General features: G+C 38.7%; 2 protein-coding genes, 2 long non-coding RNA genes and 1 other non-coding gene across 6 annotated transcripts; 3 read left to right on the forward strand and 2 right to left on the reverse strand.

Moving 5' to 3' along the window:
• Positions 1-298: 298 nt before the first annotated feature.
• LOC133726393 (uncharacterized) lies at positions 299-2542 on the reverse strand. The gene is made up of 2 exons (XM_062153931.1): positions 2299-2542; positions 299-732 (listed from the first exon to the last, which is right to left on the reverse strand). The coding sequence occupies exons 1-2, from the start codon at positions 2540-2542 to the stop codon at positions 299-301; spliced, it is 678 nt and encodes a 225-aa protein (XP_062009915.1).
• Positions 2543-5690: 3148 nt separating this feature from the next.
• On the reverse strand, positions 5691-6437 carry LOC133726398 (RNA polymerase II C-terminal domain phosphatase-like 4). The gene has a single exon (XM_062153941.1). The coding sequence runs from the start codon at positions 6435-6437 to the stop codon at positions 5691-5693; it is 747 nt and encodes a 248-aa protein (XP_062009925.1).
• Positions 6438-9757: 3320 nt separating this feature from the next.
• LOC133724696 (uncharacterized) lies at positions 9758-11530 on the forward strand. Its single transcript, XR_009853917.1, has 2 exons — positions 9758-10864; positions 11310-11530. It is a non-coding gene; the product is annotated as an uncharacterized LOC133724696 (long non-coding RNA).
• A 1302-nt stretch (positions 11531-12832) lies between these two features.
• On the forward strand, positions 12833-15534 carry LOC133724695 (uncharacterized). Of its 2 annotated transcripts, none has more exons than XR_009853916.1 (5): positions 12833-13210; positions 13382-13431; positions 13555-13676; positions 14143-14207; positions 15318-15534. It is a non-coding gene; the product is annotated as an uncharacterized LOC133724695 (long non-coding RNA). The 2 variants fall into 2 exon arrangements; XR_009853915.1 differs by having other exon boundaries at positions 12838-13210; positions 15311-15534.
• A 781-nt stretch (positions 15535-16315) lies between these two features.
• Positions 16316-16418, forward strand: LOC133727619 (U6 spliceosomal RNA). Its single transcript, XR_009855298.1, has one exon. It is a non-coding gene; the product is annotated as a U6 spliceosomal RNA (small nuclear RNA).
• Positions 16419-16842: the final 424 nt, after the last annotated feature.

Here is a 16842-nt window from a genome sequence, read left to right on the forward strand (position 1 = left end):
TAATGGTGTGGTAAAAAATAAGACAAGTAAGTTGATAAGAATTGTAGTATATTCTTTGTTCCCAGAATGTTATCCTGGAAGAGCTAAGTTTACATGCGTTGAATACATAATTTCACTGTTTTTTAGTTCAAAATTGGAACCCTGTGATTTTTGCACCAATCGTTGTTGAAGATGCATACAATATTCTCATATGTCTGCTTCATAACTTGTGTATCTTTCAGTTCAGCTCCATTGCAGCTTGAAACTAGCAGAAGCTTCCCCTCGGCAGAAGCAGTGAGTCGATTCAGTTGATGATCAATCATGGCCTCGCCTCTTCTTCATTTTGACTCAGCAGCATGTTCTGAAATTCTGAAGCCTTTTGAATATCCATTTTCATTTCATTCAGACACACACTTAAGTTGGAAGTGAGATCAAGGAAGGTGTCCTCACTGCATGGAATTGTGATACCGCCCATGGGATGATGGTATCCAAATTCTTCTTCAGCTTGACTCAGCAAATCCATGAATGAAGGTTGGTTCAAGTATGATATTGGAATCACAAATCGCTTCTTCTGGCTCTCTCCAACATAGACCGCAAAATAGCCTTTTGGGATATCTAAGGTCTTTGAAGCGGTCTTGTTTGCATTAGATGAAGATCGGGTAAGACTTCTTTTGGGGCTAACAATTCCAGGCAGCTTGAAACCAATGGCTTCTATATCCCAAGTGGATAAACAATAAAAAGACTTGAAAGGATCTGGGAAAATGAGAAAGTTTGAATGTTTAATGAATGAGAGGAGTTGAGTTACTGATCATGAATTGGTATGTCTATATATAGATGATGAAAGGGTATGTGGAAGATCATCTGCTACATGAAATGAGTGGTTAACATTGGCACCAATGAGGGACACTAGGTTGTTTCAAATCAAGAAATCACATGGGTTTGTCTTGTCCTTCACATAACTCATCCCCCAGCAGATACATATGCTACTGTCGTCTGGTACTTCCTCGAGTTGACAGACAACAGGGACCACCCAAAGTGAGATATCTTCCCTCTTCAGACTTGAAGTTCTACTCTAAGATGGTGTGTAGGGTTTCTTTGCAGACAAGTATTGGTGGATAACCAAGCCAACCTAGCATGTGGTTTTGCTGCTTCATGTATGATATCTATGATCTCCAGTTCCAACAAGCTGAGGAATTATTTCATTTTTTCTACTCAACTTCTTTTACCCTGCCACTAAGAAATTTGGAAATTACAGGTACATATCCAGATATGCGCGTGGTCGCGGACACGCACACACACACGTATATAATATACTGTTTCCTTGTTCGAACTGGAAATTCTCTAATCTTTTGATTACTTGGGTATCAAGAATGGTATTCAGATAATCCTTTTTCAACTCCTACTTGAACTGATATGTAGTGTACAATGGTTTATATCTTCCCTTATTTCTAGATGTTTACTGCACTTTTTTATTCATTTTGAAACTCACTGCACTTTAGTTTACATCATTATTGTATATTATGGCACCATTACCTTACTGGTATTTAATTCTCAGAGATTGTAATGCTGCTGATCTGTGCTTGAAAATTCCTCCACATGCACTTCTATATTTTTTTTCTAGGTTTGGTTTTTTCTCTTTCTTTACCCGCAAAATGGAAAGCTATTGTATTCCTCACTTTTCTTTTCCTATTTTTCATCTGCTAAGATATCATCCTTTACCATATTGACAGTTTCAGGCTCTATCTGCAGATATTTTAGTGGTAATGTTAATATTGATGTGTCTAATCAAAGACACCATCTGATATTAGGCATGCCATTGTGAAAAATCAGATGAGCCATTATATCAAGTATTATTTCCTTTTCAACATATGCTGTGATTAGGTAATTATATCGCTACAAGAAAATAAATGAGATCATGAAAAATAAGACAAGAAAGTTTATCCGCAATTGAAATATATTCTTTTACATTCCCATATATTGTACATAGGATTAAAAAGACAGCACTTGACTGTCATTGAGTTCAAAATTTGGAGTCTCATGGACTTTAGACTAATTGCTTAGAGAGTATATCCAATGTTCATATTTGCCTGCTTCATAAGATGTGATTTGATTCTTCTTCAAAATTTGGAAATCTTTCTTCAGCTCAGAAGCAGCTTCAAGAGTACAGCAGGCTGGTTTCCCGTCAACACAAGAGTGATTTGATTCAGTGGATGATCAAATTATCAACTGAAGCCTCTTCTTCATCTTGACTCAGAAGTGAGTTTCAAAATGAGGATGTTTTGGATCCAAGATCCGCTTCATTTGTGTTTACTCACACACTTAAGCGGGAAGTGAGATCAATGAAGGTGTCTTCACTACAAGGAATTGTGATACCACCCATTGGATGATGGTATCCAAATTCTTCTTCAGCTTGACTCAGCAAATTCTGAAACAAAGGTTGGTTCAAATATGATATTGGAACCACAAATCGTTTCTTCTGGCTCTCTCCAACATAGACTGCAAAGTAGCCTTTTGGGATATCTGGTGTCTTTGTGCTAGCAATTCGAGGCAATTGAAAACCCATGGTTTATGTATATTGAAGTGATCAAAGAAGGAAGAAAAGAATTCAAAGGACTTGAAAAAAAGAGAAAGCTTAATTTGATTCTTGCAAGTAGAGGAGTTGATGAGTTTGCTCATGAACCTGATTACGTGTGTATATATAGAGAAATGGTATGTGGAAAATCATCTGCTACATGAAATTAGTGGTGAAGAGAAACTGACATGGGCTCCAGTAGAACATTAGCTTGTGAAAAACCACATGGGTTTGTCTTCCTACTGAAATGACATATAAAGCAGACAAGAAGAGGGCTACCACAGGTTTCAATCCATCTACCAAACGATTTTGAAAGATAAGCCAGGGAAATGATAAGTGGTTGTGATCATCTGCTACATGCATGTGAAGCATGCAAGTGGTGAAGAAGGTACATGAAATGAGTTGTCGAATGAGGGTCACTAGCTTCTGAGAAATCATGAAATCACATGGTTTGTCTTGCCATTCTCTTAAGTTAGTATCCTCCCATCAATTTCCCATATATGTGCTACTGATGAAACTCTGTCCAAGATTGTAGAATCATGCCGTCCCAACACCCTATACAGAAAACACAACAATGCGACTAGCAGAAGTTACATTTCTATCCAACAAATAAATGGCAGGCTATAGACACAGAGTCCTGTCCAACTTTGATAATTAATGCTGGTCACAAGTCACAACAAGAATTGGTGGTACTAAGAAATGTAGTCATGCTATATATCTTGAATGGGAGTGTGGAGCCAGCCTCGCATTATGTTATTGTTTTATCTACTATCTACGGTCTCTAGTTTCAACAACCTGGGGAAGTATTGGTTTTGTTTGGTCGGTCTAGAAAGTTCATTTTGATGGTCAAGCATGAGGAGAAAATCGGACAGGTACTGATTTAAATACTTCAGAATCAGTAGGCAAGATGAGGAACTTTGATTCTTTAATGATTAGAATGAACTCCATCTATTAGATTCTTTTGAAAGAATCACCCAATAACTAATGAAAACTATAATTCTATTTGTTTTCACTAATTGCATACTTATGGTCTGGTTATCTGGGGTTGCTGTGACCTCTGTTTACTGATTGTTGTACATGTCCTTTAACACAACCTGGGAACTAAGGTCTTCTTTCACTTCTTTAATTATATAGCAATCCGTTATTAGTTAATAGGATTCTGAATTGCCTCATACAAGTTTAGGCCAGCTGATGTTCATGAGACATGGAAAACACTGCAAGCTATGATTGATTGATTTTCACACATTTTTATGTTTTAATTCTCAAATATTGCATCTAAGTCCAGATTAATCATGCGAGAAAGACTAAATAGGCATCAAGTATCAACTGGAGATCGACTGCACATCATGTCAGATCGATATAAGTTATAAACTGAATCAACCGTACCAAATCTAGGAGATGTACTTTTGCAGAACCTTGCCTAACATCAAATTAACGACAGTGATTACAAAGGAGAAGACCATGATCAGCCCTGAGCATTTACAGATAACCAATACTGGATCCAACAATAACAGATTTTTAAGATCCTACTCCCATTTCATTCTCAAATTAAGTGATGTTTGATGAAATACTAGCTGTATCTCCAAAATACCCCCCTCTCTATCGTCTTCACCCAAAAACACATTTTTCTACTTTGGCATCCGAGGATACTTGAGAGGCATTGCTTCCATGTCTTTCCCATCACTACTATGCTAAGGAACTTCAAGTCGAATTGAATGCATAAACGAAGATATCAACAAACCACTAATAGTAAAAGCTAATTCATTCACAAGTGAAAGGACTACAAACATTGAACCCACAAATATTATTATTCCCACACGACAAAAGCATTACAACTAAAAACATATCGAGCAAACTAATGTACCCATATTACATCAGGGGATGTAAGTGCACTAAAAAAAATTTGTCTTTACAGTTTGTTAACATGGAAATAAACTATTGGAGTCTAACTAAATGATAACTATATATCTCCAAAGGGAAGCTGTTGAACAAAAGAATTTGAATCATCACCCCGTGACTTGGTCTTGCTTCTGCTTTCTCCAGAAAGATTTGATTACTGAAATCAAAGGACTCTGCACAATCGAACCAACTATCAGTCTCACCTTCAGACCAGCTGGGGTGGGGTTATCTTATTTTCCTTGAAATTGTTGAGGCTTTTGGTAAGCATCAGAGCAGTAGCATAACACTCGTCCTGAGGAATTTCGAAGCTTCAAGTCAGTAGCAGTATGAGTAGTTGATGACATCAATTTGTTTCTGAAGGCAAAACCTTTTCACCAACGATGAGTCTCACTATTGGATTCAGCTTTTGTTGGCTACTTTTCTTTGTCCTGTAATCGTTAAGCAATTTGACAAGAATGGCCATTTGTGAAGGAGGTAAGAGCCTTGTGAGCACGGTCAACAGCAGAGGAACATCAACTATTTGAGTAGCTGTCATTCTCTAAAAGCAGCAATAGCATTAGTACTAGCAGTTCTCCTCTAAATAAACGCACTAGTTAAAGCGCTCCCTGTGTAGATGTTGGATAATCCTTCATGAAAGGAAAGGCCTTGAAGCTTACAACATAAGTAGGAAAAAGTGGGAGTTCATGAAAGCAACATATAATACCTTTAGAATAATTTTGTCCTCGGCTGCATATGCTTTTCCTCCTTCAACCATACTCGAACAACATGTCTTGGGGGGTATTGATTTTTTTTTAATGATTTTTTTCTTCTCTATATGGTAAAAATGCTAGTTGTATCAAAAGCTAAATTTTCAACCAAAGAGGTAGTTGTCAAACAAGTAAATCTTAGCAGTAAACCTATTACCAATTATTTCCAAAATGAACTTTAAAGAACATATCAAATGAACATTACGAAATGATATGCACGAAACATAGTTTGTGACTAGATAGCAACAGAACAAAACCATACACGGTCACTAACCTCTTGAGGAATTATTCTGGCCGGAAAAGTTGAAGCCACGATCAGTTTGCATTGATCCTCAACGAATGAGGTGGTATTTAGCAGAAAATGGAATGGAATATTCTTATCCTCTTTTCAAGCAGTCTCAACTTGTTCCAAGATGCCTAACACATTACAAAAATGCACAGTCTGCCATCTTAAGCAGATCACCGGCTTGATTTTCCAGGATGCCTAACAACCTTCAACAATTGTTTCCAAACAGTTGTAACACATCCCTCACATCTACACCAGAAGGATTTCTGGCTAGTTCATCACAGAAGACACGGTTGATTACCTTAAGCACTTCAAGAAGTGCTGCAAGATATCCACATTCATCAGTCTTTAACTCAGCATGAGACTTAGCTAGGCCCATTTTGTGCCTAAAGAAACAATACTTGTCGACAACGATTAGATTGTCCCGGCTTTCCTTTGTCCATGCCTCTTCTGTATCATCAAGGATCAAAACATTAGAATAATTGCAGCCAACCACAGCATCCAGACTCTTATATCGCCCCACGATTCCGTGATCCTCGCACGATATGACTCTAGAACTGGAAGGGAAATACTCCTTCCTAGGATCAAGCAGGGCAGCCATTAGACCCGCATAGTACCGGTTACCCTTTGTGTATATGTACAGCTCAAACATCTTGCTGGCTTCATCCAAGAATCTCCAGACAAAGGGCCTGAGCTTGGTGATCACAGTTTCAAGCACGAAAACATCTCGATGAGGATGGGTTCCGATCTTGAGATAGTCTTCTTCAGGTGTCAGATTACAGAGTTTAGTGGTGTGGAGGAGTGTGTGATCCAGATCGAGAACCAAGTGGAGCTCTCTGGAGTTGGAATTGAAACTCAGTGCTCTGGCAAAATTAGGGTTAGAAGAACAATTTGAAACCTGAAAAGAAGAAGGAAAAGAAACATTACCATTGAGATCCGCCGAAAGAGTTGCCATCTCCGGCGAGTCGAGAGTGAAATTGATTTAGGAAACAGAGAAAGAGAGACAGAGAGAGAGAGAGCTATTTTTTTTTTTTTTTTGAGATGAACAGAGAGAGAGAGCTAGAAAGAGAGAGAGAGATATAAAGGAGGCATACGCGGTTGAATACGCGTGGCGTAGAATATACGCGTGCAGTAGAATATACGCGTTTTGATTACTGTATAAAGCGTTTTTATACAAAAAGCGTAAAAATAAAAAATAAAAATAAAGTTTTTTTTTTTTTTCAAAAAATATTGAACTTTAAATTGCTATTGGACGTTGTTTTGTTTTATTTTTTTTAGGGTTCTTGACCAAAAGCCTCAAAATAAACTAAATTTATCCCACTTGCCCAAACAACAGATTATTATTCTCACTAACCCAAATTAGAGTATAATGACCAGTCTACCCTCAACCTAATTAAATAACTACATCAATGCCACACACACACTCTCTCTCTCTCTCTCTCTCTCTCTCTCTCTCTCTCTCTCTCTCTCTCTCTCTCTCTCTCTCTCTCTCTCTCATGAAAGCTCTGTCGCTCTCTCCTCGTCGAACTCAGTCCTGGTGCCATCTAGTTTCTCCATCTCTCTCTCCAATCTCCAGTTCCGGCGGAGGAGCACTCTGCCTTCTTCCTCTTGCTGCTCCAGCAATGAGCTCGACGATGTCTCTGGCTGAAGACACTGCTTTTGGTCAGCTCGCAGCTTCTGGATCTGGACCAAGACGCTAAATGATATCTCCGGCTGAAGACGACTTCTGGTCTTGAGTCTCACGATTGAACTCCGATAAGGTGCCCAAAACAATTTTTTTTTTTTTTTTTTTTTTTAAGTTATGGAACAGAAGGAAAGAAAAAAGAAGTTTTGAATGTCTATTGGGGGGGGGGGGGGAATAGACGTCTATTGGAGAGCAATAGACCTATTGAATTGATATAATATCTTTGTTTTTTTTTCTTTAATCAAAGTTTTATTTGTCTAATTTTAGGAAAATTAGTTCTCATTCCGGCAACTGAAAGTTCTGTTTGGACCCAAAATGAGCATTTTGGTCATACAAGGCACGTCTTGGAGAAATTGAGTCAATGTTAGTGGCTCAAGCTATATATTATCGACAAGTTCGAAATATACTATTTAGAGGCTAAATAAAGCCTACTATGGAAGATTATGCGAGCGGCAAGAAAAGGAAATTGTGAAAGCTTGGAAATGAAAAGTCAACTTTAGCACATTTCCCTACTTCGGCTAGGAGAAACCGAGCTAAACAAGGAAGGAGGGGCGGCAGACTAACCAAATGAAATCCAAATGAGCTAAAACTTTCCAGATTAATTCTAGACATCCTAAGGATCGTTTCTTATGAAGACTTCCAGAGCTAGTTATGAGTGGAAAGCCTTCAAACAATCAGCCCAATCTTCTGCAAGAGCAAAACTGGGGGTCCAGCAGCGTTTCCGGCCCAACCATTATACCAAAAGCTCTGAAATTTTAACAGAATGATCTACACTCATAGTGGAACATTTCTTATGAAGAAGTCATAGTCAAAATCGGAATGCTTGGTGGAGATATAGCTGCAGCAAAATTGGTGCAGTAAGTGCTTAAACCTAACATTCCATTAGTGTTTAAGTGCTTGAACCTAACAATTCCATAAACTCATAAGTGCTCCATAATCTCATAAGTGCTCCATCATAATCTCATAAGTTCTCCATCATGATCCCATTAAGTGCTCCATTATGATTTGTTTAAAGGCCAAATAGTGTTGCTTGGAAGCCTATATATAGAGGCAAAAACAACAACAATAGACAACAACACGAATTCATACATCAAAACATCTCTAAGATGATCTAAGTTCTCTCTAGAGCAAACCTCTCTAAGAGCAACTCCTCTCTTTCTCCTTCTCTTATTGGTGATCACACTCTAAGTCCTAGTCTCCTTTGGAGCCGACTATTAGTGCCACCAAACCCTCTGTCAACGTACTTCGGTCCTAGTCTCCTTGGGAGCCGATTGTAGTACCACGACCAAAAAACACCACAAAAGACCAATTCATACATCAAAACATCTCTAAGATGATCTAAGTTCTCTCTAGAGCAAACCTCTCTAAGAGCAAACCTCTCTAAGAGCAACTCCTCTCCTTCTCTTTCTCTTATCGGTGATCACACTCCTAGTCCTAGTCTTCTCGGAAGCCGACTTTCAGTGCCACCAAACCCTCTGTCAAAGTGCTTCGGTCCTAGTCTCCTCAGGAGCCGACTGTAGTACCGCGACCACAACGGTTACGGAACCAGCCAAGCAAGGGTAACGCCCTCGCAAACCAGCTAAGCTAAAGTCACGCTTTAGCAAGTTCTCAATACTTCCCGGTGATGTCGCTCTGCTCAATCTACAATATTGAGTATCGATTGTGTTAACAAGAAGAAACTTCAGCAAAGTCCTCACCACGAGGCATAAAGAATCCCACGACGAGGTTGGTGCTCTCCTCGTCTACAATCGCTTGATAGAAGTCAGGTCAAGGGACACCCCCGACGACCGCACCCAAACGGTGCTGACACGCCCGCGCATAAAAGAGACTGTTGACCAGCTGTAACAAAAATTGGAGCCAAACATTTTGGCACGCCCGGTGGGACAATCTGGATAACACTAGAGTCTTTTTGTGTTCGCCATCATTGGGATGTCAGGGGAAAATCTTTACCAAAAGAAATTCCTAAAGTGACAAGATGGCCAATGTTGCCACCATTGGCAATATTGACATTGATGACGAGTTCGAACCACTCATCATTCCACCAGATGCTAGCCTGGATGAGAGGCTTCGCATCCTTACACTGCATAGTGAAAATTATGGGAAGCATCTGGCAGCTTCGATCGCGAAAAGGGAACAACGAATTCGCGAGTTTGAGCAACGAATGAATCAGAATGCTCAGAAAGCTAAAGAGCAGTCACAAAAGCTTTTCTCGAGCAGAGACAAACAGACTGCCCAACCTGCCGCGAACATCACATCTGAGTTCACGACCTTACTCGAGGAAGGTTCTACCTTGGCTAATTCGCATCAAGGCGAATTCGAACGTCAAAAATCTGCACGCGAAGAGGTTGTTTCTGAGACTAACTTGCCTATAGGTGGCAATCAACCTAAGGGTCTCACTGGTGAGTCACAGCCTTACACAGAGGCTGTGCATGGAAAAGGTCATCAACAAGGTTGTTCTTCTGACAATACAATTTTGGGAAATTGGATCAAGATCAACATGTCTAATGAATGTTGGTATTGTTTTATAAATAAATCTCCAGCCTTATAAGGATCAAAACATTAGAATAATCCAGCCTTACACAGCCTTACTTGTCTTTATCTGTTATTTGTAAATTGGGAAATTTGACATTATGAATGTTGGTATTGTTTTATAAATAAATAACTGTAATTTTTTTTTTTTGGGGGATAAATTTTAGGTGTGCTGTTCGGGTCATGGAAAGAATGGTTCGCTCTGTGTTCTTCGTCAGTCAATTCGTCCAGAAATGATTAAGAGATCGATGTGTGGTTCCTGTTTCTGGTTTTTCCTTTGCTGAGTTTTTTTGTTTAGAATTTTTCTGCCTATAGACCATTGAAGTATCTGATATTGTAGGGTCTTCATTCATGTTATTTTGGCATCCTATAGCAGAAAATGATGCAAAAAATGAAGAGGCTGATATTGAGGAGCTCATCAAAGCAGTTGCAGATCAGGTGGCAAAGTAATTATAAGTGGAACAGCAGTTGGAGAGATGGGCACTACATATCTTTAAGCGTCACAGCTGGTATCAATTTCTAATGTTTTTCTCTGTAAGTGAAAAAGTAAGTTAGTCTCTTTATCTATCTCTCTGTCTTTTCTATATCAATGTAGTCACTATATTATGAGCAAGGATAAACAGCGTGGTTAAAGAATTGGATTGGTGGGTTCTGCTAGGCCTCATTGATAAGTGGGCTGGTGTTAAGGTAAGGTATGCCTTGATTGATTTTTGTGATCGTTACTTATTGAACGTCTTTATATGCGGATGATTTTATTTTATATGGAAGAGTATTGCAGTGATCTAATGATTTTAGATGTCAATGATTAGTGAAAGAAGAAAGTTGTCCTCTGAACTATATTAGTGGTGGCTTATCATTGATTTGGCTGGAAGTTGGACTTTTTCCCCTTCATTTCCAAGATGGAAAGATAGGCAGTAATATTTGCACTTATGATGTGTTCTTTGCTGGTTGATTTAATGTCAGTGGGTAATTTTCTTATGGATAGGTTCTCCAGCAATAACAGTGGCAAATCCAACTGATCTTGTAAAAGTTAGACTTCAAGCTGACAGAAAATTGCCACTACGCACACCAAGTATGTAAGGATTTGGGGGACAAATTGCATTTGCTGGACAATGCTAGTGGTACAATCGTGTGTAAGGATTTGAAATAATAAAAGCATGTTTGAAGAGGTAACCCTTCCTTTTCCCCTGCCGCCCTTTGTAATATCTCTCTAATTCTTACCTTTGGATTATGACTTATGCCTATGTGCTTTTGGCTTTTCCCAGTGGTGTTTTTTCCTTTGCTGCATTTGCCGTATCTGATGGCAAGTAAAATGAAACTGTAAAGCATGTTTTTTTGGACTAGTGATTAGGACAAACAATTAAACCACATGTAAAATATTGTTGATTTTGCTGTGATAATTCTTTTTGATTCTTGATGTTATTGCTGTCTGTGTTGATTGTGATGGTGCTTTTGTTTCTGAAACAAGTACTCCCTGTGCTTTTTTGTTTATGGACTAGAACATAAAGTGGGAAATTTACCCATTTACAATTATTTCTAAGTGGTTACTGAATATCAACAATGGACACATAGCTAACTCTCACTCTCCCATCTCTCTGTGGTGTTACTTTGCAGTGTTATTAACTTGTTCTTGTCAAACAAGTTTGGAAGAGCATCATTACACAAGAAGTATGTGCAGGAGTATCAGTAATTTTTCTTGTGCAGGAGTATCAGTAATTTTTCTTGTCCTAGCATCATTCACATGCAGCATACGTGCATGTTTTTGGAACAATGATATTGTATCAGCTTTTGCTATCTTTCAGTGTAATTAGCTAGAATGCCTTCTTTTTTGGTTTTATGGTGTGGATGGATACATGAAATTCAACCATTTAATGTACCAAAAGAGGTAGCAAAGAGTATTTCAATACCTAAATCTTATATTGTGCATTATTTTTGTGCAAATATTTTAGGTAAAGAACCGAAAATAATCAAACAACAGTCAATTACATTACGTTGTATGAATACACATATATCGTTAATCACACAACAAATTAATTTTATTCACACAACGGTACCTATAAAATTTTGTCGTCTCATTAATACTCACACAACAGAACAAATAGAATTCAGTTGTCCAATATTAAATCACACAACGGTTCCTATAAAATTTTGTTATCTCATTAGTACTCACACAACAGTTCCTATATTTTTCTGTCGTATGATAAGTTAACCAACAATAGTATGGTATTACTTTCGTTGTCTGAGTATCATTTTTTTGTTGTGTGAGAAGTTAACCAACAACGGTCCCTACTTACTTCTGTTGTCTGACCACCATCGAAACAACAATTGAATGCGCCGCATCCAATTTCTGGCATTGGCATGCGCAGAATTGGTGCAACGGTTATAAGCAATGCGTTGTGTCTATGATATTCAGATAACGGTGTTTCACCGTTGTGTGAGTGTGCTCATCACACAACATCGAGATAGACGACAGACATGGTCCACATCACACAACAGATTTCCACCGTTGTGTGATGCAGTTTTTGTAGTAGTGTTAGTTCAAATTTAGGTTTTTGATTGTATAGAAGTATCAAGTATGTTTTCTGAACCATTCTCAATATTTAACAGATACGAAAACGACACAGCAAGTGAAATATATATCAATCCACCAACACTGATTCAACTAAGTCGGTAGCTTGTGGCCTTGTTTGATAATTAATTAGTGTGTCGCTTATATAATTAGGACCCAGCAACCCTAAAGAATGTGTCGCTTATATAATTAGGACCCAACAACCCTAAAGAATATGCAGCTTGTGTGAGTTTCGTATATGATCTCCAGACTCAAGAAGCAAAGAGAAAAGTAGATAGATTTTATTTTAATCTAGAAATTTGAGCTGGAGACTAGGAATATTGGGCAAATACTTAGGTGGGGGTTTCCCCACCACGTGTCCCTACGGCAGGCCAATCAGGAGGAAGAAATTTTTTTGTCTTTTCCGAAAATACCCCTGCTCCTTAAATATACAATACCCAAAACACCCCCCTGCTGGGAGGTGATTGGTCTGCCGTAGGGACACGTTGTAACGTCCCGAACCTAAATTTACCAGTTTACGAGTCTTTCGTTGGGTAAACGACATTTACATTTACTTTTGGCTCCGTTTCGATATTTTGGGGGGCCCTAAAAGTTGGCTTTTTGTTCGGATCAAAATTTGAGAAAATGTTCTTCATGAAAGTCGTAGAGGACGTTAAATCGAGTTCGTGGACACGTAGTTTGTTTAAATCCAAATTTTGACGGGAAAGTTATGACTTAAAAATAAGAGTTACCATATTTAGTTTGGGTTTTATTTAAGTGATTTCCATTTTGGGAAGAGAGAGAAAAGTGACAGATCAAGGAAAAATCGGGACAAGCCCGAGCTCTCCCTCCCCCTTTCTTTTTCTTTCGCCGCCGGCCTTCTCCCACAAAATTCATCGCCGTCCGGCCACCACAGGACGAATCGTTTGGCATGGCGTGATCCTCTCCTCCTTCTCTACCTAGTCATGTAAGTTTTTCCTCTTGGGTACCATGAATTCTTGAGTTTTGAAGAGGAATTTTCGGAAATGGAAAAATTGGGTTTTTGCCTTGATCTTCGGTTTTCCGGCAGTTCCGGCCGGATTTCTTTGGGTTTTTGGTGGCTGGGACGATGCTAACCTTCATCCCTAACCTCTTGCAGCTTGTTTTGATTGGTGGAGGAAGATTTGAAGCTGTTTGAGACTGTGAACAGTAACTGTCGAATTCTTGGGTTCTTGTTTGATTTTTCTGGATACTCCTACTTGAATTTGGTTGATTTTCTTCGGGGTTTAAGGTTCCTAGGGTGTTGTTGATGATTTCCATGAACTCTTGCAGCTCATTTTGACCCAAGGAAGAAGAATTGAAGGTGAGGGTGATGATGAACAGTAACTGGCTGGATTTCATGTATTTGGGTTGAAATCCCGGCCACTTCCACTCGCTTTTGGTTGTTGTTGCAGGTATATGAAGTGTTGGGTGTGTTGTGGAGAATGTGTGGGTAAATTTTGGTGGCTTATTATGAGTTTTAAGAGTTTTTGGTTGTCAAGTTCATGGAAAATTGATGTTGGTTGTTAAATTCTCTTGATTAGTGTTATGGATATTTGGGGTTGAGAAATTGTGTTGAGAATTGATTTTGAATTGAAAAAGGGAAATAAGAGATAGAATTTGGAATTTGGGAAAGAGAATTATCTTATTTTTGGTGGTTAAGGAATTTAAATTTATGGACTAAGTTAGTGAAAAATCATTTTGAAGATTAAATTAAGGTGTTGTTTTATAATAGAATTTCGGTATGCAAGAAGTTAAATCCCAAATTGAAGTGAGGGACTTTTGGAAGAATTCTTTTTGAGTAACAATCGTAAAATTTCAAAGGAAGGAGTATAATTCCTTGAAGATTTGAGGTTAATTATATCCTGCCAATTATTTCAGGACGTACTGAACCCTCGAGTGAAAAGGAGCCGAGCAGGCAGCAGGATTAGCTACGAGATTCACCTGTGAGTGGACATTTATTTTAAATTAAATGTGCATGCAGTATATTATCATTTTCCGATCGAGGTTTAATTTATTATTTGAATTATTGAGTATTATGATTTTATGAGCTGGATTTCATTCCCGAGGGCTTTCAATAGATTTTTTCAAGCTATTTTATTTATGAGTTATTGAGTTTTGAACTCCGCACTTATCAGCCTTGAAGTTAGATTGAGATTTCTTTCCGAAAGCATTTATTGATTTACAGAGTATTTGACTTATGCTTTCGAGGATTTATTGAGATATTGAGATTTGAGTTAGCGAGATAATCCTGAGTTATGCTTTCGGTGAATTATTAATGTTTTATTGAAGTAACAGCGAGTTTCTTTCCGAAAGCAAGTAACTGAAAGAGGTTGTTTCCAGTTTATTGAGGAGGCTATTCAGTTTATTGAGGAGGCTATTTACGGCGCATGCGCATATTACCTAGTTGGCAGTCCCTTCTAGGTAATAATCTGGTTGGCAGTCCCTTCCAGATTATATTCCGGTTGGCAGTCCCTTCCGATGCGTCATCTGGGTGGCAGTCCCTCCCAGATGGCATGAGATGGTTAGTTGGCAGTCCCTTCTATCCACCGCCTCCTATTCCGATTGGCAGTCCCTTCCGATGCGTCATCTGGGTGGCAGTCCCTTCCAGATGACATGAGGTAGTTAGTCGGCAGTCCCGTCTACTACCTGTGGTTAGTTGGCAGTCCCTTCTACCACCGCCTCCTATTCCGGTTGGCAGTCCCTTCCGATGCGTCATCTGGGTGGCAGTCCCTCCCAGATGGCATGAGATGACTAGACAGCAGTCCTTTCTAGTCATCAAGCAAGCCTCTTGAAAATGATGTTTTTATAAGGATTGAGGATGAGATTTTAAGAGATTTCAAGATGTTTTATTTCTACGCGATTAAGATTGCAGTAAAGATGATGATTAAAAATATTTTTCAAGATTGTTACTGCATGCGAGATTTTAGAGAATAACTTGGGAAAGCATTAAGTTTTACATATTCATTCGAAATTACTTATTTTTCGTCCACTCACTCTAACGGTTTTTAAATGTTTTCCCCTGGGCCCTTCGGTTTCAAATGCCCAGGTTGCAGGCCAGTTTAGCTTGAGGTCGAGCGTACATGGGGTTGAGGCATAGCTGTCATAGCTTCCGCATTATAAAAGTATCGGCCCTTTATCTTGTATTCTACCTTCTTGTACGCCTGTACAATAGATTGCTCTGATAACTCTTGAGATTAATATTCTTAAGTTCAGAATTGTTTGTGAAATTGGGAAGTGTTGTGATTTAAGGAGCATGGTGGCTCCAGAAGATTAAGGGTGGATTATTTTAGAAGTGTAAATGTCTTTCTACAGGTTTTTGGGTAGTCCACTTTTAGAGGGAGTTCCGCCAAATTTTTGGTAGAATTTCTTCTAAGGTGGGCCCCGCAGGGCCACTTCGGATTTCAAGGTGAAATCCGGGGCGGGTCCTGTCACACGTGGTGCGGGTGCCCCACGCAAGTTTCTCTCGGAATATTGACTCCTGATAAGAAAATCATGAAAATAAAAAAAGTCAAAAGCCGTTTGGTTTTCCATCAAGATACTTGGACCCAAAAACTAAAACCAATCAATGAATGAAATCTAAGCTTGTGTGTGCCAGTGAATGAAAAGATTGCAAGACACGAGATCGAGCTGCATTATTCATGAAGTACATCCACCTTAACTACCTCTCTTTAAGCTTGATTTTTTTTTTTTTGGTGTAAAGGGGGCCCAAAGGCCCAGCAACAAAAACAAAGAAAAGCTAACCAGCCAAGGCTCTTTAAGCTTGATTTTTATTTCATAAAAGTTGAATTAAAATACATCCTATTACATGGAATAAAACCTTGTAACATGTTCTTCAAGTTCGTGTAAAGATTATTCAAAAAATGTTAACTTAGATGGGTGCCATAAGCAGTCCAACTTTGTTAGTTTTTAAATCTTGGTTAAAAGTTTAAAACCAACTGAGAGAGGACACGTGAGGCGCGTGTGCTTTTAAAATATTTGTTTTACAAGTCCCACATCGAGAAACAGTGAAGGGATGAGCCTGTTCATATAGGCTGATCTATCAACAGAGCGTGTCCCTTCGGGGACATCCGATAAAATTGGAACGATACAGAGAAGATTAGCATGGCCCCTGCGCAAGGATGACACGCATAAATCGAGAAATGGTCCAAATTTTTTTTTCCCAAATCCATCCACCTCCTCTTTCTGCATCTCCTTCTCTTTTGATTCCGGTTTTTGCGTTCTAGGTCTTCGTTTTTCTTCCTTTCTGTTTGAGTTCTGGGATTTGTTGAACAATCATTGACTCAAATCATCCAGTATTTATGAATGCACATGAAAAATTGAGACATTGTCCACCACCTGTTTGATGAAATGCCTCCGAGACATTGTTACTTTATTTTTTTTCATTCCTTCATTGATTCGAAGTTCACCAGCTGTTTGATTCTTTGTTTCTGCCTTAACTACATCGACTTTGTTATTAGTTTATGATGGTTGATATTTTTTGACATTCTGGAATTTGTTTATGCCCTTTTCTAGTGCTTATTACAATTTGCCAAGTTTTAGCTTATAATTGTAAGTCTGTTTTTTTGCTTTTGTCTGGTG

Source organism: Rosa rugosa, chromosome 1, assembly GCF_958449725.1.
Source record: "Rosa rugosa chromosome 1, drRosRugo1.1, whole genome shotgun sequence".
NCBI classification, from domain to species: domain Eukaryota; kingdom Viridiplantae; phylum Streptophyta; class Magnoliopsida; order Rosales; family Rosaceae; genus Rosa; species Rosa rugosa.

Excerpts from the sequence above, each read along its gene's own strand:
- LOC133726393 (XM_062153931.1), bottom strand. The coding sequence starts at position 2,542 with ATGGGTTTTCAATTGCCTCGAATTGCTAGCACAAAGACACCAGATATC. Across the intron at positions 733-2,298 it reads TGATCTCACTTCCCGCTTAA|ATCCTTTCAAGTCTTTTTAT; the intron begins GTGTGTGAGTAA and ends TCATTTTCCCAG.
- LOC133726398 (XM_062153941.1), bottom strand. The coding sequence starts at position 6,437 with ATGGCAACTCTTTCGGCGGATCTCAATGGTAATGTTTCTTTTCCTTCT.